The sequence below is a fragment of the Scomber scombrus genome, chromosome 23 (assembly GCF_963691925.1).
Source record: "Scomber scombrus chromosome 23, fScoSco1.1, whole genome shotgun sequence".
Lineage (NCBI taxonomy): Eukaryota > Metazoa > Chordata > Actinopteri > Scombriformes > Scombridae > Scomber > Scomber scombrus.
This window is the reverse complement of record NC_084992.1, coordinates 16,946,220-16,967,655: the sequence shown is the minus strand read 5'-3', so window position 1 is coordinate 16,967,655 and position 21,436 is coordinate 16,946,220. Positions and strand designations below refer to the sequence as shown.

General features: G+C 40.9%; 2 protein-coding genes across 2 annotated transcripts; one reads left to right on the top strand and one right to left on the bottom strand.

Annotated features, from left to right (window-relative positions):
* Positions 1-715: 715 nt before the first annotated feature.
* dok1b (docking protein 1b) lies at positions 716-15,323 on the bottom strand. Its single transcript, XM_062444902.1, has 5 exons — positions 14,958-15,323; positions 4,904-5,227; positions 4,043-4,139; positions 3,767-3,939; positions 716-3,104 (listed from the first exon to the last, which is right to left on the bottom strand). The coding sequence occupies exons 1-5, from the start codon at positions 15,012-15,014 to the stop codon at positions 1,761-1,763; spliced, it is 1,995 nt and encodes a 664-aa protein (XP_062300886.1). The 5' UTR covers positions 15,015-15,323; the 3' UTR covers positions 716-1,760.
* Positions 15,324-17,770: 2,447 nt separating this feature from the next.
* nagk (N-acetylglucosamine kinase) lies at positions 17,771-21,323 on the top strand. The gene is made up of 10 exons (XM_062444901.1): positions 17,771-17,817; positions 18,200-18,284; positions 18,470-18,568; positions 18,724-18,865; positions 19,153-19,263; positions 19,344-19,456; positions 19,970-20,057; positions 20,146-20,243; positions 20,343-20,421; positions 20,529-21,323. The coding sequence occupies exons 1-10, from the start codon at positions 17,789-17,791 to the stop codon at positions 20,729-20,731; spliced, it is 1,047 nt and encodes a 348-aa protein (XP_062300885.1). The 5' UTR covers positions 17,771-17,788; the 3' UTR covers positions 20,732-21,323.
* The last annotated feature ends 113 nt before the right edge of the window (positions 21,324-21,436 follow it).

Below are 21,436 nucleotides of genomic sequence, written 5' to 3'. Positions count from 1 at the left end.
ACGGATGAAGAGGGATGAAGGGGATAAAGAGCCGCAGCAGTGGAGGGAACAGTCTGTACCTGCCAACCAGACACAGACAGGTTTCATCCAGCCAGCATTCATCATGTCAGCATCTTTTTCTCCTCCTTTAAGTCCCTTCTCACTCTTTCGTCATCCTCAGCTTCGGATAAACACCCACACGTTCCCCTCTCTCCGCAGCATTCTTCAACATGTCAATTAGCAGTTTTTTTCCCGTCTATCTTCCTTTTTTTCCATCCTGTACTCCTGCCCTCCTCTCACGGTATCTTTGCAGTTAAAATGCACGGCGTGTCGGACACAAACCAGCACCCCATTAACTGTCGCCACAGCAACCCAACAACAGAATCGATGCGGAGTCGGAGAAAGGAAAAGGAGAAAGACGAGAAATAGAAAGCAAGAAAGAAAGTCGTTGTTTCGTTTTCTTGAGGCTCAACTTTTTAACGGTGTGATTAAGTGGTTGGAAACGGACCGAAACAACAAAAACAGAGCGTGGCAGAGGGAGGGAAGTGGAGGATGAGGTCAGACCGTTTTACTATCCCGTTTGGTCCAGAACAAAAAAGTCTTTTTAACATGAATAACTGTGTGTGATTGGCTCCTGGCAGGACAAACACACCGACGGGAAGTGGTGATGTAGCAATTAGAGTTTTCATTTACAGATCCACTTTAGAGAAATATTTCAGGTGTAGGTCGCTTTTATTATTAGTTTATTTACAGACAGCACAGCTGTTTCTGAAAAAACATACAGACACATTGCAAGGGATGAATTAGTTTCATATTTAGTTTGTATATACAAACAACCATAAACAATTCAAATAATATTATCTCATAAAACTGTGATACTTTGTGCAGGAAGTATTTTAATGGCCACGTGACCACCTTTATGACCCCTTTATGACTGGTAAAATCCCACTTTTCATGCTTCCTCAAAGCAGTAGCAACAATGTTTGTCCATTTTGAGGAAGCCCATATGAAACCACCTCATGTGTTAGTGTCCTGGGCTGAAAATATTCAAATTCTCCCTGCTTTGGTGGCATGTAGAATGATTAATCAGTCCAGAAAACACAAAACCGAACGGAAAAAAAGCTCCACTCTTCTGGCTCTGCAGCCAAGATCCAGAATGTAGTCGGAGCCTCGACCTGTCAAACAAAAAGCTGTCATATTGTTTCATATTGCAGAGAAACAGAAACGCAGCAGTACAAAACACATATTTCCCAGTCGCTTTATAAGCAAGGCAGACATTTTATAAAAGAAGAGCCAAGCCGCTCTCTCAGCTTGTTAAAGTGAATCCTGGAGGCCGAGCTGCTTTTGGCAAATCCATACACTTTCTGTGTGCGTGTGTGTGTGTGTGTGTGTGTGTGTGTGTTCAAGTGAAGTGGCTGGCTCCAACCACACTGTGGCTTGGTACACCAATTATGGGTTTGACCATGCAAACACTCTCACTCTCTTTTCTCTCTCGCACTCACACACACACGCAGAAGGTGGCCCATGCCTACCCTTCAATACTTGCACTCTGTGTCTCAGGCTGTTCTCTAATGAGCTAATCCGCTCTGAATGAATCCAAAATAATTATTCAAGTCCACTGACGGAAGGAATCTGAAAGGAGAAATGTGCTTAGGCCTTAAAAGAAGTGCATCAACTGAAAGTTTATCTTAAACATCTTTTCAGCGTTAGCGTCTTTCCCCTTCTCAAAGAGGGGAGAAGCAGCAGCTTTGCAGTCCACAAAAAAAAAAAAAAGATGGGTGTCAAATGTCTCCCAAGTTGTCATAGATGATATCGGGTGACCTCAGCGGCGCTTGGTGGTGCTGGCTGTACCACGAATTAGAAGAGGAAGGTTTCTGTTTAGACACTTTGCTGTACAGCTCCCTCCCCCCATTTCCTCCTCCTCCTCCTCCTCCTCCTCCTTCACCCCAAATGTTGTTGTTGTTGTTGTTGTTCACATTACTGCCAGGTTTCCCAGGGGGCAACGGTACGGGCTCCTTCCGTCCAAAAGGATTCCTGCCAGGCTTTGGCGCGGTGGTCGGTTTGGGCCACCTCGGGGCTGGAGGTCCGCCACGGCCCAGCTGCGGAGGAGAGTGTCTTTGGGATTCCGACGCCTCCTCCTGCCTCCTGTGGCTGTGAGGCTCCAAACGGGCCTCGTTATAAATAGTCATCCCCGTAGTAATGCACGTGCTCGCCATGGCGCAACCCTCCGGCTCGTCGTATATGTGCTCCAGAGGCATAGCGGGAGGCGTTGACGGCCCTTCTGCTTGACCTGCCGGGGGTCGCCTGGTGTTATTCACCCCTCTCACTCCACCTCTTCCCAACCCTCCCGTGTTTCCGGCTCCGTTCAGATTCAGGCCGCTCGTTTTTTGGCTCAGCTCCAGGTTGATCTGGTCGTACAAATGCGTATACAGGTCTGGCTGTTTCCTGTGGTTGCTGCTTCCGTGGTGAGGATCCCCTCCCGAGTTCTCGTCGCCCACCGGTCGGAGGCGTGGGGTGGGCACTGGAGGATTCGACGGGTTGCTGGATTGGTTCTGGCCCTTGATGCTGTCCACCGGGTCGGAGTAGAGGCAGTCGGAGCTTTGCACCCGGACCGAATCGGCCGGCTCAGAATAGAAACATTCGAGTTCATCGGCTAAAGGAATACCTTTTGCTCCTCCCTGCCCTCTGGGAGACCGCGGAGGCGTGGTTCCTCCTCCCATAACTCCCAACATGGCCGGTGGTTCTGGTAAACTCCTCCCTTTGTGCGCCGCTCCTACCGCGCCGCCTCCTTGCCCCCTTCCTCCTCCCGCTCCGTCTCCTCCCTCCCTCTTCCCGAGCACGCCGTCCGCAGAGCCCGGTTTGCTGCCGCCCGAGTCGTTGTCCGCCTCCCGACTGCTGCAGCTGCTGCTGTCTCCGCCGGCGGGGTTGCGTACGTGCTGCAGCGACGAGGGGCATTCAAGATCAAAGTTGATGGGGCAGCTGAGGTGACGCTCCTCAGCCTGCACCTTCTGCGACTGGATGGCCTGGTCCACCAGCGTGAAGATCTCGTTGCCGTGCTTGGTCTCGAAGGTGAAGTTGCCCGGGCCCGAATCGCAGCGTCGGCCCGCCTCGAACGAAAACATCACCTGGAGAAGAGAAGAAAGGGAGGAATGAAGCGAGGAGAAAAGAAGAAGAAGAGTGTGAGCATATAAATAAACATGCAAATGCATCAATGTGTCTGCAGAGAGTAATGGACGCTGGTCACAGTAGTTCCTGCTCTCTTTTCCAGTCAACACTCGAAAAAAATATTTTCTCATAATATCTTTTTTATTGCTTCATTTTACTATCACCACTTCTTTTTTTTCATAAACTTCCTCCACGTGAATCTTTCACAAATGCCAAACACCTATCATTTCCACATAACCATCAATAAAGTCATCTTTTTTATCTTTAGATGCAAACTGAAACCCGATGACCTGACACATGCATAAATATAATATAATGTTCAGACAAATGTTAAAGGTCATCTGGTATTTTTAGGTGCTTGTCTTGTGCTTTGAAGCATTAAGGTGACAAAATAACCAGAGTCAAGAGCACAACATCCTCTGTGACACTGAGCCTCTGACCACACACATCTGCTAAAATTATTATTTGCACTTCTGAGCTGTGATCAATCGCTGTGCTTAAATTAAACAAACGGCACATCCTCTGTCTGCACTCGTTAGGTGTGTCAGAGATCAACCTTCTTTGCTTTTTTTTTTTATCCCTGTAGAGAAATGTTCTTTGCTCACAAGCCTCATGCACCCACCCGGTCTCTCCCATATCTCCTCAGCAGCTTGTAGGGCCAGACCAGAATTTTCTTCTTCGTCTTTGGGTCCTTACAGATCAAGATGTCGCTTTCGGCTTTTAGCCAATAGTTGCCAGCCAGCCCGCAGCGCTCTGACGCCTCGGTACGCTGAACGCTCACCCAGAACTCATTCACTGCATGGAGGAATATAAGAAAAGTTGTTTTTTGCTTTGATTAACTTCAATTGTCCTAATTATAAAGGATATTTTGTGCCTAATTCTTAGATTGTGTCCTTACCCTCCTCTCTGGAGTAGTAGATGAGGTTCTCAGACATCTGCAGGTCATGTGCTCCTCCATTAGAGTCTACAGCAGAACTGCTGGCGCCGCCTCCTCCCTGTGAACGCACAGAGCAACAGAAAGAGACACTGACAGTCAACCGGCAGTTTTTTTATTAATATTTAATTATATTATTAAACTACACCCACATGCAGGAGTTTGGATTATGTGCTGTGCTTTGTAGACTGAGAAAGAAAGAAAGAGAGAAAAAGAGTACCACAGATGGATTCTTCCCCATGGAAACTCCCTTCAGCTTCCTCTCTGAAAAACTGTGTGATGATCGTGTGTGTGTGTGTGTGTGTGTGTGTGTGTGTGTGTGTGTGTGTGTGTGTGTGTGTGTGTGTGTGTGTGTGTGTGTGTGTGTGTGTGTGTGTGTGTGTGTGTGTGTGTGCGTGTGTGCGTGAGCAATAGAAGCTGCGGCCTGTTTAGGCACTCCTGGGGCATGTGGGAAATTTTGGCAGACACAAACAAACAAAAAAAACAAAAGAAGGAGCTACTATCCCAGATGAAAACTAAATTTAAAGCAGCAGGTCTTCAGGCTCATCATTTTCTCCTTTTAAAAACATATTTTCATCACATTAATATATGTATGTATGTAGAGTGAGAGCAAAGAAACATTTTGTAAATGAAACAAAAGGCAAACACACCTACACATGGGTTAGGTTTGCACCTTAAGAATTCACACACACACATTACATACTGTGAAAACACAATTTCCTGAAGCTAACACTCTGTGGCCAGTGGCCACAGTTTTTTTGACATGCACACACACACAAACACACACACACCTAAGAACAGAGGAGAAAAAAAGTGTAAAGATACCTGAAATGCGATGTCACACATGGTATCCATCCAGTCCTTGGCGGTGCTCTTCTCCGCAGCGAACACATGGGTCTTGTCGTTGGTTTCCACACAGAACGCTGCCATGTTGTCTTTGGGACAGCTTTCCGTCAGCGAAGGCAGGATGGAAATGCACTCCGACAGGCGGATGATCTTCTTGTCCAGCTTCCTGGTTTTCTCGTTTGACCCGCTGCCCGAGCCTCCACCTGCCACGCCCCCTCCGCCCGATGGAGAGTCGAAGAACTCGAGGCGGGCGATGCCGTTTTGGCTGGCGGGGTAGAGGACGAACCAGTTCTTCTTCCATTTCTGATGGGTGGAAAACAAGGGACAGTTATAGAGGAGGAAACCTAAAGCTGCAATAGAACAAATGAGCGATGTGAAAAACTTCCTCTAAGGAATCATCACTTTAGTGTGACAACCAACCAATGACAGCAACAGCAAAACAGTAGTCTAGTTTATTTATGAACTTATGTTTTGTGGTGTTAAAACAAGCAATAAACATTCTTTTTCCATTTGATGCCATTTAGTATCAGAAACCTCCTGCAGAAACCGAAAGTAGACAAAACGAGAGGGAAGACTGGAAATGGATGACAGGAAAAAGAGGAGGTCGAAAAAACAAACAGAAAATGTGATTCTTCTTTTTTGCGCTGCACACATCTGCACAGCTGTTTAGGGAGGGTAGATAAGTTGGAAGTGGTTTGTTAAGAAAGCATTTAGGGAAAATGCAAAATGCTTGCAGAGCTCGCCACAAATAATCAAAATCTGAGTGAGTGGAGAATTCGAACACATGAAGTCTGTAGAAGATGTGAGTCAAAATGATATTTTCAGGTCTTTTTCTTACCTCTGCTCTACTGACAGAGGCTTAATGTGGGAGGCTTGCGGTGATAAATCTAATACAGTTTGACTCAGATCAGTTGCACACTACACTGTTTCCTCTACATTCAATCAGCAGCAGCGGACCACAGATACAGCATTACTCACTGCTGCTCGTAGAGAAAGGAACCATTTCCCCCAAAAAACCAAAACCGGTGCTGTCCTGGTTTTTAAAAGGTTCATCCAAAAAGTGAAAGGTTGATGTGATAACCTTGATCACAAGCGAGGAGTCAAAATGAGGGCATCATGTGTGCTCAAAACCAGGAAGAGAAAACAAAAGACGATATACCTTATACTACTTTATGACGTTCAACGCTTTCCAAAAGTATTTTGGGTATATGAAGTCACTCCACCCTTAACTCAATCTGCATCTGTCAACATCTGTTTAAGTAACAAAGACAAAAGGAGTGTTTTAAGGTACATTTTTTCTTTAAATACTCATCTGCTGAGTTGAGTTCCTTGAGATTTTGTCAACGTAATGAAATAAAGAAAAAAGAAGGTGACGTTTAAAAAAAAGAGTGGACCAGCTTCAGTTTAGGATTACACATTAATATTCATTTTCAGTATTGCAGATTTTATTTTTACAGTCTTTTGAAGTGTGCCTTGAGTCAAAATACCACTTGGTTTAAACTACTGTTGGTGACAGGTGCATCGTTTCTCCCTGAGGATAGCAGAAAGGAAGCAGCAGCTAACAATGATATCTTCCCCCTCAGACAGAGACAAATATGGACATAACACAACACCAAACAATAAGACACAACTAGTGTGTGTAACACTCCAGATGTTCAGCGCTAACAATGGACATTATGACACACTGCGTGCAAGATTACTGAGATCTCTCAATCACACACTTGTTTGGGAAGTCCCTGTCGTCCCTTGTACCCTCTGGATGGGCGTCAGCTATATTTCTCCACAGTGTGTGTGTGTGTGTGTATTTTCCCCTACATTCACTGTGTACGGCGGACGCTGGCTGACAGTCAGAGCTGAGCTGGTGATAAAAAGGTCAGCAGTATGAAAATCCTGCAACCAACGGGGGAAAATCCGGCTAACGAAGAAGAATGACACAGTTAAACCTACAGTGAGTTATGTCAGTTATGTCCACTGTAAAAAAAAATTAAAAAAAAAGAAGAAGAAAAGAAACAGCAACCAGAGGCTGACAGATGTGAATTTTGAGGCAACACCAATATCAATATTTTGAAAGTTAGAAGTCCCCTTTAGACATGCATTACGCCATGTAAAATGACTCTGCTTTGAATAATAGATTCTTTCATATGGTTAAAACTTCCACTCTCGCTGTGTGCATGCTGGAGGTTTAAAGAGAACACGTCACACTTCTTTAAGTTGCATAAAGAACCGAGTCTGACTTACAAAATATTGGTGGTTTCACAAATTGTTCTTATACATACATACGCATATTCAAATTAGTTTGAAGGTGACGTTCATCCTCCTACAACCGATGTCTGCACATACATCACTCTGACCAGATTAAAGAGAACAAACAAAACGTAAGCAAAACATATTTTTGAGTGAACGAAACTTCTTTTTTTTTTTTCACCAAACACACTTATGCAACAGTAATCCTCACTGGAGTGGAAATAAAACTATTTAAAAAATAATAAGTATTAATAAGACACATTTAATTAGACAGGATGTAAACTGTATTAAAGCTTTTTTTAAGTCATTTCCTGGAACTCAAGCCTTTTTTTACTGCAGTATTACATTTTAATTCTGTTGTACCCTGTTTTCTTTTTTATATGAATTTCAATGTTTCAGTATTGGTCAGTTTCATCGTCCTGCAGGCAGACAGCTGTCGTTGGTTTTTACACAAGACGAGCTGGTGCAGAGTCCCTGTACAGATGAAAATATAGTATTTGCATGATGGACCTGATACAGCTGTAGCCATAGGGTCTATATGCTGCACATGAACACATTATATTTAGATCTCAAGAACAAAAACCGACCACGTTGGCTCCGTTGAAGCGTTCGTGAACTCATTCGAAAATGTCAAAACTACAGAAATAACAGTGTTGATCCACTCATGCATGAAAGCTATTTTCAATTCAACATCTAAATAAAACACACACAAGATTTCAGAAGTCAACACAACATGCTAAAATTAACTGCCAGAGAGGAAACGTGTGGGATTGTCATTACCCAGGATTCTCTTCGCTTCCTTCTTTTGACTCCAGGTGCGTCTCAGTATATATATTTGTGTGTGTGTGTGTGTGTGTGCGCTTGTGTGTGTATACATGCATGCATTTCTTTCTATTGTGTATGTATCTATTGTATCTACTGTTTTTATTATTCCCCTCGTGTATTTTTGAACCATTTGTAACTGTGCACACTTGCAAAAAAGACTCAAACTAAATGTTAAGTCAGTCCTAAAGGTGTGAAACATTAACCTCTGCTGCAGCATGTTCCACACATGTGTTTGCATGTAACCCAGCGGCTCCATATAAGGCAACAGACAGTTATCAGCCGCTAATACACAGAGTGGAAAATTATGCAAAAGGCCTCATGAAAGGGAGAAAGAGAGAGAGAGATACTTCCTCACCCATGTCCTGCCTGTTCAAAGGACCACAGCAGCTTTAATACAACACAAATGCTTGGGTGTCCGGTGCGTGTGTGTGTTTGTGTGTTTGTTGCTGTCGCTGCCAAAACATTACACGGCTGTCACATTATCAGCTGCATTTTATTTGTTATGCTAAGAAAATGGCGCAAACAACAACACTGCTTTACATCCATTATTGAAGCTTTCAGATTTTCCCTTCTCGCCATTTTTCTCTTTGTCACTGATTTCATGCTTCTTCTATATCGGCAGCAGTTTTTCAGAATATCATTAATATCAAGACAGTAGTTTTGTTTCTCTTGTAAAATCATCAATTTGTCACCCGTCAATTACTGAATTCATAGTTTCATTTTGAATGCATTTACTTCTGTATTATTTTTAGATATGCTATTTTGAGATACTGATGCATATTTCAAAGTATTATTCATTCATTTGTAGCCCACAAACACATTTGGTTCCTAAAATCATACTTCACAGAGGATTTGTTTTTTGAAAAACTTCCAGAGTAACAGGTGACAGCATATTGAAAAGACCTTTATGATTCAGTGTGATTTCAGGCTACCGTGGGGAATTTAGTCACTTCAGATCAGTTTTCTGTGTAAAAAAGGGGGGGCTTCATTCATAGAGGAGTCATTATTAATCAGGGGGAAACCGCTCTAGAAATGAGGAATTTACCCTTAAACTCCACACGTTCATCACTCAAGCACAGCTAAACCACTGGACCATGTTCCCACTGGCCACAGACAGACCTCAATGACACATGCAGGAAGAGAGTGTGTGTGTGTGTGTGTGTGTGTGTGTGTGTGTGTGTGTGTGTGTGTGTGTGTGTGTGTGTGTGTGTGTGTGTGTGTGTGTGTGTGTGTGTGTGTGTGTGTGTGTGTGTGTGTGTGTGTGTGTGTGTGTGTGTGCGTTTACTGTATGTTTAAGAGAGAAGAGTGTGTTTACGTGTGTCTATTCTTGTTAGTGTTTGTTAAAGGAAGAGTGAAGGAAAACAGGAAAGTTGGGTGATTGTGTTCGCTTGTTTGTATGTGTCATGTGTGTGCGTGTCTGTGTGTGTGTGTGTGTGTGTGTGTGTGTGTGTGTGTGTGTGTCAATGTGTGAGACCACAACTTTGCTGCCCTAACCTCAGCCCTCTCCTGTGTCAATATCAACAATAGAGAGTTTTTATTTGAAATAGAAGAAGTGTACACTTCTGAGAAATACTCCAACCAGACTAAAGGGGACAATAACTTTAGTCAGGTTTCGGGGTTTTTTTTACTATTAAACCTTTTTATAAAAACACTGCGCGTCTGTCATGCATCCTCACATCAATGGCTGCTTGTTTTACTGAGAGATTTCATAGAGAGATTATGATATCTGCAAGCATGCTCAGTTGACTCGGGTGCAAGAAGTGAAGCCTGTGCATGCCCGAGTTAGCGTAAACACACACGATAAAAAGACCGGAGAGGATCCATGTCCATCACAGCGAGCCGTGACGCCATGCTGCACGCAACATACAACATCCCCCCTTTAGCTTTTTATTGTAAAGGACTGGTTCACCCAAATCACTAACTAACTCATTTCCATCAGACTATAAGGCTGCAACTAGCTATTATTCTTATCATGGATTCATCTGGTGATTAGTTTCTTAATTAATTGATTGATCATTTGGTAAAAAATGCTCATCAGAACATCCTAAAGTCCAAAATGTCTTATTTTAGACCAAACAACAGCCCAAAACCCCAAAATATTGCATTTATAGTAATGTAAGACCAAAAATAGCAACAAATTTGCACATTTTTTCTCACTATTTTAATGCATTTCCTGCCAGTAGATGAATTGTTGCAGCTCTAGACTGCAGTCTAATATAACAAAACCTTTACTGTGTAACTGAATACGGGTGCAGCCTCCCTGATGTCTTTTATCAATCGTCACAATGTAACAGAATGAACTGTTCGTGTGTCCGACTCAAGAAAGAACCTGTACGACAGCAAACATTCAACTGGTGCCTATTACGATAGAGATTATGTATATTTTTGTTTATTTTAGCCTTTGAACAACAATTACAATGTTTGTTTGTTTTGGTGTTTTTTCGCTTTCGGCACTTTCGTTTCTTTTCTCGACAGAATAAGAACCTGAATTCATAAGCAGAACGGGAACTGGGATTGATCAAATCTACATGACAACCAGCTTTGTTACAATGTCCCAGTGTGTGCACGCTAACTACAGTGAGAGGTGGACTCCCGTCTGACACAATATACAGTCGAGTTTAAAATCAGCCTGGTTTCTAGGATCATAAATAGTCTCAAAGTCTAGTTTCTATTCTCTCTTCTTTTCTTTTGCTCCTATAAATTCACATCAGTTATTGTGTCAGTGTTACAGTAAAGACGCCACATCAGCTGAGCAGCTGACCAACACTCATACCTTCCAGCTACAGACCTACATTTACATTTACAGCACACATGGTTACACACAGACAGTAGATTCATGTTCACACGCTACGAAGCTTTCTGGGTTAATCACATGTTTAAATACAGATATGATTATTGTGGAGAAAACAATATGTCAAGTTACAGTGATTCATCATGAATTGCGTGCGGGTAAAAGTCAATTAGCTTGGCTGAGATGGAGAGAATACCACAATAGGAAATGAATGAATGAATGTTGATGTGACTGGCAATGGTCCTTTATTGGATAAAAATGATTAGATACTATTTTGATATTGGAAACTATTACAATCCATATGACTAACCTCCAAAAATGACATCACATGCATCACTTTTCTGCCTATATTTAATCATTCCTTTCCACTTTGCGTCAAATCACACCTCTCTTCCTAAAAAACACGCCTACTGCAGAGTATTTACGGACCATTACACACTTTTCGGCGTATATGTGCTACTTAAATACTCTTCACACCGCGAATGATCTGGCATTCCTAAGAAAAGTCATTAGGTAAGATGTTGTCTAAACTTGTGATGAAAGAATGAAAGAACAAATGAGAACTTCTGACAAATCATAAAGCTGTTAATCCATCCTGCAGCTATTTCTGTAGACATGAATCACATAAATGTAGCCTGAGGGTGTGCAATATCACTTTATCCTGACACACCCTGTCTGTTCAAGTGCCGGCTAGCTCCTGGTTGAAGCACGATGAAGGATCATCTACTACTCCCACATCTGCAGCCATCGCCGTTAGCTGGAACGTTACAACAGCTGCCAACATCAACATGACAATAAAAGCTGTTTGTGGCTCCAGGGGGCAGCTAAGCTACAAACCGCTGGTCCAAGCATCTTGAATGCGAATGTGTGGCGGGAGAGCAGATGTGTTTACAGAGTGCTATCTACCCACTAAATCACACACTATAAAATTATTATTGCACACATCTAATGACTGCTCATCAAATGTAAAAATTGTAATTACAGCAGCAGGTTTGGGACTCGTCCATCGCGCTCTGATCATATATCACTACACTGATGTATGTAAATTCAGACAGCTCTACATCCACCTCACTGCAGATATTTGGCACGCTTAACCACTGTGCAGATTTAAATTGAGGTACGCGTCATGCTTTGAATGTTATGAATATCTTTGTTATCACAGCCTGCATCAAACTTCAGAACAAACAGAAAAATCTATTAATTTAGTTTTGACAGGGTTTCCTGAGCATTGAGCCAAGATTCAATAAAACTTCATGTCAATCCATCCGTCAAATTGCATTCCAGATGTGCAACATGTAAGATTTGAGTGTTGAATGAAGCACGTTGTGGTTAAAAGTGAAAAATAGATGTTGAAGATCAACACTAAATATTAAGGCTGCAAATTTAGAATTATTCTTAATGCAATTCATCTGGCAATTATCTTCTTGATTAATCGATTAATCATTGGGTCAGTCTAAAGCGATGTCTTATTTATCATAATCTCCATATTTTAGATTAAACAACAGTCCAAAACCCCAGAATATCAAATTTACAGTAATTTAAGAGCAAGAATAGCGATACGTTCTCACATTTGACAGCTTTGAACCAGAAAACATTTGTCAGTTTCACATGAAAAATTGCAGTTATTTATACATAGTTGTCAAATAATTGTCTGTAAATCAAATAACTGACTTATCATTGCCGCTCTAATGAATGAGTGTAGATACAAAATAACACCTGAGGCAGCAATGATCCGTTTTTTTATTTTTGATGGAACTAAAACAATTAACTGAGAAGCCAAAATCAAAAATGATGCTTCCAGTTCCTCACACGTTAATATTCTCTGTTTTTTATAATCCTCTATGATAGTAAACTGAAGATTTTTCGTTTTTTTAACTGTTTAAAGACTTAACCTTTGCTTTCATTTTATAGACCAAACAATTCATTTATTAATCAAGGGAATAATTAGTAAATCAAAAATGAAAACATCAAACTGTTGCAGCCCTTAATCTATCAGTTTGGGTGTCTTTGTGGCTTAACGGTTTATGATGTGTGCCACATAACTGCAACATCTCCAACTTTATCTGTCTTGAGTATTCCAAAAAGTACTTATTAACTTTAAACTTAAATATACAACCTTTATTTTGTTTTTTTAAACCTAATAATTTATCATTTTTTTCATAACTTCATGAGTTAGGGAAGCTGGGGATCAATCCCATCATCGACGAATCATTTCAGCACCGATAGAGACAGTGTAGTTTAAAGCAGAGATGGGTAATCTCTTGATATTATATAGATATTGTGATACAAGACTATCATCTTGAATTTTGAATATCATAATATTGTAATACAGCATAAGTGATAAGTGTTGTCTTTTCCTGGTTTTGAAGGCAGTAACGCATTACAGTAACGTGATGTCATTTTCTGAACGTTGCAGACTGTTCTAGCTGTTCTATTATTTGCTTTTACCCACTATATCATTATTTATTTAGTTTGTCAAAGCACCAATATTCATTCCTACAATATTATTGCAGTATTTTTGTCCAAAGTATTGCGATATTTGATGTCAGCTGCAGTTTAAAGGCTGCAGTTAGTGTGCGAGCTGAAGACACTGAGCATGTGAGCGTAATGTAAAAGTTTCACATATGAAAAGGTAGATGCAGAATGATGAGTTACATCCTCATAGCCTGCTGTGTAAACTCTATATAGTCATTATTTCACATGCCACTACAGTTAGAAACAGAAACCATGGTCGGACATTGCCAGTATGCTCTTGAGTCACATTTTCCGACCATGCACGTGGGAACTAACCTATATGTGTGTATGTGTGTGTGTGTGTGTGTGTGTGTGTGTGTGTCCACTGACAGCTCTAAGATTGCATAACTCTCCCAACAACCTCACACCAGTTTCAACACTTTCAGATGAGCCGCCATTCAGCTTCCTGTTCTATTCGCTCTATTATCCACTTCAGCGTACTTCAATTCGTGATAAGATAACGTGTTACTTCTGAAAATACAGACATTTAGTTTGATTGTTTTTTTCATACTGTACACAGTTTATAAAAAGGCATTGAAAGTGTGTTGAATATCTATTGTTGACTGGGAATTTTGGGGCAGGAAACAGGGGCAGAATGTTTTGTTGGTCCATGTCATATGACCAGAGAGGAGACACACAAACACACAAAGACCCTTTTACAAATCTGAAAGAGTAGATGAGCTCTTATCCAGCGGTGCAATGAGAATAAAAGCAAGGTTGCATGGACACACACAGCCACACACACACACACACACACACTAACACTCACAGGTGATATCACTAACATAACAGAGTGTCCAGTCCTGCAGATTAGCACCAGAAACGCAGATAGGTGACTGACATCATCTTCATCATGTTATCTCTCCTACAGGCCTCTTGAGATGCATCACACAGTAAAGTGAGTGCACAGACACAGCTTGTTGACAGCGCTTGCAATGCTGTGAACCGCTGCGAGCTCTGCTGAAATTAACTGGAAACACGTCTGCCACCTTTGCCATTTCCCAGCCCTGCTGTTCTGGTACTGCGGACACGGTAGTCTTTTCCTCATGCAGCTCTGTTTGTTGTTTGATCAAGTAATGGGTCACCAACACACACACACACACACACAGAGAGAGAGACACACACACACATATACAGACACAGATGCATGGCAGGTTTACTCCAAACCACCACATCAAAACAAGGGCAGCACAGTGAAACCTTCCGATGGCTTCCACTGCATCTACAAAGTGTGTCTTTGAAGCAATGCTTTAAACAATGCTTTAAACAGCAAAAAAGTTGTTATATGTGAATTAAAGACAGTTTATACCCTCAATGAGACATAATCATCTCCCTCAGACTATCAGGACGATGTGTAGTGTTTTTTTCTTTAGTAAACAGGCTTTATTTTACTCTTATGGTACAACTCAATGCTCCTAGAAAGATTTCACATTGCGTTTGTACTTATGAAAACAGTAACATCATCTATACATTTTTATAAAGACTTAGCCTACAGAGTCTTTTGTAGTGACTTTATCAACTTTTTGCTGTGCATGTTTCCTGAAGCTGAATCTCTTCGTACTTATTTATATGAGTTATGAGTCATTTATTAACAAAGCATCTTTCTTCATTTCTGTCAACGCAACACCAACAAAAACAACGGTTTTTTGTGAGACTCACCTTTCCAAACTTCTGATGCTGCACATAGAGCTGTCCCTCTTTAATGTGGGTGTCCATGCCCCCCGACCTCCAGGGGCCCCCCGGGAGGAAAAAAAAGACTTGACTTGAACTTGACAGACGACAAATAGCAACTTTTTTTGTAGGGGTTTATGTTTTTTTTTCCGTATGTCCCCTAACAACTTCCCCCTTCTCTCACTTCCGCTACCAAACTGTCACGGCGCGTGTATCGTAACGCTCGTGCGCAGATAAAGGTGTCATGGTGCTCATTTTAAAATAAAAAAGGGTCCAAACAGTCTCTGGGTGCTCGAGACCAACTTAAATAGTGTCCAAATGTTGTCGGCGAGACGCGTAGCTGTCTCCTGTCCTCCTACAGGGCTGGACCAATGACCAATGAAAAGCTTCAATTAACGGAGAACTTAAGCTTCCCTTTGTAACTTTCACAATAAAAGCCTAATTGAGAAAGTTGTCATTGATCTCCATGTTTCACCTACTGTGAAGTGTCTGAATATGATATATATATTAGTAGTGACTGGTCTACTTATTCTATGGTAACTTGGTGTATTTTGTTTAATAATGTGCACTATTTAAAGGTGCAGTCCGTAGCAGAATGAACTTGGCCAAAATGAAATGTAACATTCATAAGTATGTTTTAATTAGTGTATCATCGTGGAAAAATAGCTTACAATGAGCTGTAATGATCCCTGGTGTTATCTTTGTTTGGCCCTGTGGTTTACCTTTCTGCTCTGTCTCAACAGGTGTTCAACAGGACACCTGATAGCTCACCGGGTTGCCAGGTTATTAAAGTTCAGGCTGCATCTGCTCTTTATCTCCTCTAACTGCTTTGTGCTTCTCCCCTCAGACACTTGGTTTAGTTTGGTTTAGTTATGCAGCCTTAACTTTGTGGGTGTGTGGTGTAAATTTGCAAGACTGCAGCCAGACCCCTCGAGGTTGCATGTGCATGTGTTTTCTCTTTATCTTGAGGCCCTTATTCGTTGATGGTCCCTGTGTCAAAATCTAGTTTCAAGTTCTTAATCACTTTCATTTCTACTGTGCTCACATGGTGAATATTCCTTTAAAGATGTGCATGTAGTCAAACCCCTTCAAACTTTAGTAGATTATATATAGTATATATTTATTATATTGATGCACATAAATCCTGGGGCCAAGTTTCATTGCAGCATCAAATATACAAGCACTTTAATTTAGCTTTACTGTCCTGAGCTTGATGATTCTCCAAAGGAAATACTTAATAAAAATGAAGGCTGAATGTTCTAATATAATGTAAGTACACTTATTTTGAAGGTATGCTCAGATTATATCCGGTATGGTAGTGAGTGTGCGGCGTTTGACGGAGCTTTCTGTCTGCAGGAGGAGTGCGCAGCGCTCACTGAGCCGCTCCTCTTCCTCTCCTCCCACCTCCTCTCTCTTGTGTAACTTCTCTAACCCTAACCCACACACACACACACACACACACACACACACACACACACACACACACACTTTCTAACGCAAATAAAGCCTACAGCTACATGTAAACTACATGCACGCAGCAACAGGTGATGATTATATGGACAAATAAACATCTTGGCAGAAGTCATCCAATTATATCACATAATAGGCGATTTTAGTTTGTTTGAACTCTCTAGTAATAGTCAGATTTAATTACAGACCAATTATAAGAATTTTAAACAGCCAAGGAATGATAATTGTTTTTAAGGAGCCTAAGTTGGCAAACAGAAGCAAGTCCCTAATTGTTGCCTTAATGTGTTGCAGATGCCTCCTGCTGGCTCACAGTGTAACTCAAAGTTGGTGTCTGTGTTTTCAGTCCATAACCAAATGGTGCGAAATCTCGGTCAATATTTTTCTTGAAACAAAGTGTGGATTTTTAAACCATGAGTCAAGATACAAACTTTTTTTCTTTTTTCTTTTCTTTTTTTGTGGTTGGCCAGGTTTCCTTCAGAAGACTTGAAAGGCCTTTTTTTGTCCTGTCAGACTGTATTTCTTACATATAAAACATACAGAATTAGAAAATGCCTCATACCTTACACAAACTAACATTTACTGCAGTTCTATATGCTTTCCTTTAAACTAAATTAAACACCATGTTATTATTCATTAGGCTGTGTATTAGGTTTCCTGTGACCATAATTAACATCAAGAAAAGATGTCAAACCTTGTGTCATATTTCTGTAAAGCCTGACAAGAATTTTTTTTTAAAGCACACACATATTTTTCTCCCATCATTGAGGGTCCCTTTCTGCTTAAGGGCCCGTGGTAGATCCAGCCATGGGTATATTTTAATTGCAGATTATTCTAATCAAGGAATATCTGCAGTCTGTATTTGTAACATTTTTCAGCACACTTTTGTACTATTTTTTATCAAATTTACTTACTTTAATTTTAAATTTTGTCTCATGTATACAAAATGTTTTCCATCCATTTGATTGTATATAATGGTGATATATTAATGTTTAATTGTTCGGAGTCCTTGTATATATTAAAATACTTGGCCAATAAATCTGATTCTGATATAAAACATATAGTATCAAAAAACCTTCTCTTATATAATCCAACATTTAGGCTATTCCATATGTTTTTCCTTTTTATATCACCATAGCATCATTTATTCTGACATGCAAACATTATAAATTGTGTAATTTGGTTTATTTTAGTAGTTTAGTAATAACTAATCATGTGCACCATTCCCAGTATACAGTCCACACATAGCACACAGCTTCCCCCTACTGGTGACTGAGTAGCACTACAGGTTGAAGTTCAGCTGCTGTTCTCGCGATATCAATCTGTCAAAGGACCAAAACAGGAAGTGAGACATGGCGACAGTGTTCGGCGGAGTAGAAGGGTGAGAATGAATCAAAATGTACACGAAAACGGGCTTAACTTTGTTTTTGTGACTTGGCAGTTGTTACTGGTGTGTTTCGCAGACTTTTAATCGTTTTCGCTGTTGTTTTAGCGGTTGTCATCTTTGAATAGCTACTAGTGTGTTACTGACCACAGACCAGTCCTTTCACACTTTCACTCTGGGACTAGGAAGCTTTTCTCTTACTGTCTCGTGATCATATCCCCCCCACCCACCCCCAACCCTTATCATTATATTTGTGAAAGGACTTTTGTGTATCCCTGCCTCCTTAACTGTCAGTTTCTATATCACAGAAATGCATAATACTTATTTTTATTGACGTTGCCTTGGTCATCATGTACTATAACTGTGTTTCTGTCTCTAGTGGGGGGACCCACTCCAAAGCGGTGCTGGTGTCAGGAGATGGGAAGATCCTGGCAGAGACAGAGGGACCATCTACCAACCACTGGGTGAGCAGAAGTGGGGATGGAGGAAGTTTATGGAGAGAAATGAAAGAAATATGCTGACTAAATAAACTGTAGATACACAAAAGATGATCGATCTTTCTCCATAGTGTTATCAAAACCCCCTTATATTAGAAAAAACTGATTGTATTCTAAAGGTTTTTGTCATTTGTGTGTTGATGTGTGTGTAGTTGGTTGGTGTGGACAAATGTATCGAAAGGATCAACGACATGGTCCAGAGAGCCAAGGTGGAAGCAGGACTGGATCCAAACACGCCCTTGTACTCACTGGTCAGTCAAACTGTCCCTCACACTTTTTTTAACCCATGAATTGGTTGATAAAGTAAAATGTGTGTGTGTGTGTGTGTGTGTGTGTGTGTGTGTGTGTGTGTGTGTGTGTGTGTGTGTGTGTGTGTGTGTGTGTGTGTGTGTGTGTGTGTGTGTAGGGCATGTCTCTGAGTGGAGGGGAGCAGAAGGACGCCATCGACAAACTGATCGCTCAAATGAAGGAACTCTACCCCAATCTCAGCCAGCACTACTTCATCACCACAGATGCCATCGGCGCCATGGCAACAGCCAGTGATTGTGGTAACCAGTCATGTTCTGCTGTGTATAATAACACCATATATTATATGTTATTGCTACTTTAGTTCTAGCTACATTTACATTTAAGATACACTCACACAGTTGAGATCATGACCCTAAAATGTCATAAAAGGGCAGGGCTTGATACTTTACCCCCTGACGTGAGGCTGTATAGCTGCTATCACTCCTAGTGTAGCTTCCTAGAGTTTATGGCTTAATAAAATGGACATTGTCAGGTATTATTGTGTAGTAAAAGTCATCTCACTGAGACATCTATGTTTTCTTTCCAGGAGGTGTAGTCTTGATATCAGGGACCGGCTCTAACTGCAAGTTAGTCAATCCTGATGGGTCACAAATTGGCTGCGGAGGCTGGGGTCACATGATGGGTGATGAAGGATCGGGTAAGACATGTAAACATACACAAACAAAAGAAATATACACTCAGTATAAATATATATTTAGACTTCTTTCTGTGTCTCAGCATTCTGGATCTCACATATGGCTGTAAAGACGGTGTTTGATGCCAAAGACAACCTTGTTGCTCCTCTGCATGACATTACACATGTGAAAAAAGCCATGGAGGAGTACTTCCAGGTCAGTCAGAGAAATATGTTCATTTGTACAATAATACCAGTCATGTTAAGGTATAGAACTGCTGAATAAAACAAACTAGAGCTGAAGTAATTAGTTGGTTTATCGATTTGTTGATCAATAAAAAATAAATCGGAACAGTCACTTTTTTAGGACAAATTTTATAAAATTCACTAGTTCCCGTTTCTTGAATGTGGATATTTACTGGTTTTGTTTGTCTGATGATATTCCTATGGATATTTTCACATAGTATGAATAATATCTTTGTGTTTCAGTCAGACAAACACACTATTGAATGACATTTTATAGATCAAACCATTAATTGAATACAAAAGTAATCAGAACATGAATTAATAGTAACAGGGTTAGTTTCTTGGAGCCATAAGCACTTTGAGTTTATTAAATTATGTTCTAATCGGGGTTAGAAATGATCTGGTGTTTGGAGCAAAACCATCCATGTGAAGTCACATAGAACCAGGACTCTGGTTGAAAGAAATCATGTACAATTCATCTCAGGTGTCAGATCTGATGGGCATGCTGCCACACCTCTACAGAAACTTCCAGAAGTCTCACTTTGCCGGTCTCTGTAAGAAGCTGGCTGAAGGTAGGCGGAGTATCTTCTCTGCTTGGTTTTGTTGTGAGGAGGAAAGCAAAAGATTAAAACAATTTGTGTATGTGTGTGTGTGTTTAAGGTGCCGAGGCTGGGGATGCTCTCTGCCAGCATGTGTTCACTCAGGCTGGGAGAGTCCTGGCAAAACATGTAGAAGCAGTTTTACCTGTAGCACAGGAGGTAACACACACACACACACACTAGCACACACACATATATGATGCTGTGTTTTCACTTATTTACTATAACCCTTGACTATTTAATTTTTTCTCATGACAGCCTCTACTAAGTGGTGACCTCGGCCTGCTCATCCTGTGTGAGGGCTCAGTGTGGAAGAGCTGGGAGCTTCTGAAGCCAGGTCAGTGTCCGTGTGGAAGGACTTATCTTTCATTTCCAGCTGTCAAAACATCTGCTAATTTTTTTCTAATTTCTGCTTTGTTTCTGTGTCTCTATGTCTCTCTCCAGGTTTTACTCAGGCCTTGGATAAAGTGGCATCCTCTGACAAGTTCAAGGGCCGTTTCCATGGCTACAGCCTCCTGGTTTTGCAGCATTCTTCGGCCCTTGGAGGCGCCAGTCTCGGGGCTCGGAGTATGGGCGCCAACATCAAAATGGATTACTCAGCCAATGCCAAAGTTTTTTATCGGCACACCTTCAACAGCAACAAATGAGAGTTCAGCTGAGAAAAATGTGTAATTACCAATAATGCTTTCTGTAATGATGATAATGATAATGGTTTTTTAATAAGGTTACAGTGCCTGATCTCACTACAAGATTCCAAGACGGTGGTTGAAATGAAGACTTATCAGCTGTACGTCAACCTCTCTGACCATGGAACTGATTTTACTTTCATTGTACTGTCAAAATGAACCTCTGCACTTTCACAACACTTGTTTACATTTCACTTTTCTTATAAAAATGCAGTTGACTTTTCAGAAATCTTAATTAAGGTTACCAATACATTTCTGAAGTGACATGTTAAACTTAAGGTGGATTCAATCTTTAGATTATTTCCTGCACTTTTGTTTTAAACCAGTAGGTGGCGCAATAACATTCCCTTCTTGTGACTGACACATGTTGGCATCCTCTCTGCATAATGATGCAAACAGGGGCAGCACCTGTCTGATAGATCGTGAAATGACTGAGATATTACTTTTTTTCTTCCCAACATGGAATCAATTTTGTACAACACAATTTGTAATTTTGAGAATAATGTTAATTGTAATCAGTCATATTTTCTAATAAACGTGATGTATTATGTTGTATGAAGGCAAATTTATTGATATAGCACAACTCATGCATAAAGTAGTTAAACTTAAACTTAAAAAAATACAGAATAAATAAAAGTGTGAGCATGTACACACATTTGGAGGCAA

Excerpts from the sequence above, each read along its gene's own strand:
- dok1b (XM_062444902.1), bottom strand. The coding sequence starts at position 15,014 with ATGGACACCCACATTAAAGAGGGACAGCTCTATGTGCAGCATCAGAAG. Across the intron at positions 5,228-14,957 it reads AGCATCAGAAGTTTGGAAAG|AAATGGAAGAAGAACTGGTT; the intron begins GTGAGTCTCACA and ends TCCACCCATCAG. Across the intron at positions 3,105-3,766 it reads GGAGATATGGGAGAGACCGG|GTGATGTTTTCGTTCGAGGC; the intron begins GTGGGTGCATGA and ends TCTCTTCTCCAG.
- nagk (XM_062444901.1), top strand. The coding sequence starts at position 17,789 with ATGGCGACAGTGTTCGGCGGAGTAGAAGG. Across the intron at positions 17,818-18,199 it reads GTGTTCGGCGGAGTAGAAGG|TGGGGGGACCCACTCCAAAG; the intron begins GTGAGAATGAAT and ends TTCTGTCTCTAG. Across the intron at positions 18,866-19,152 it reads GGCAACAGCCAGTGATTGTG|GAGGTGTAGTCTTGATATCA; the intron begins GTAACCAGTCAT and ends TTTTCTTTCCAG.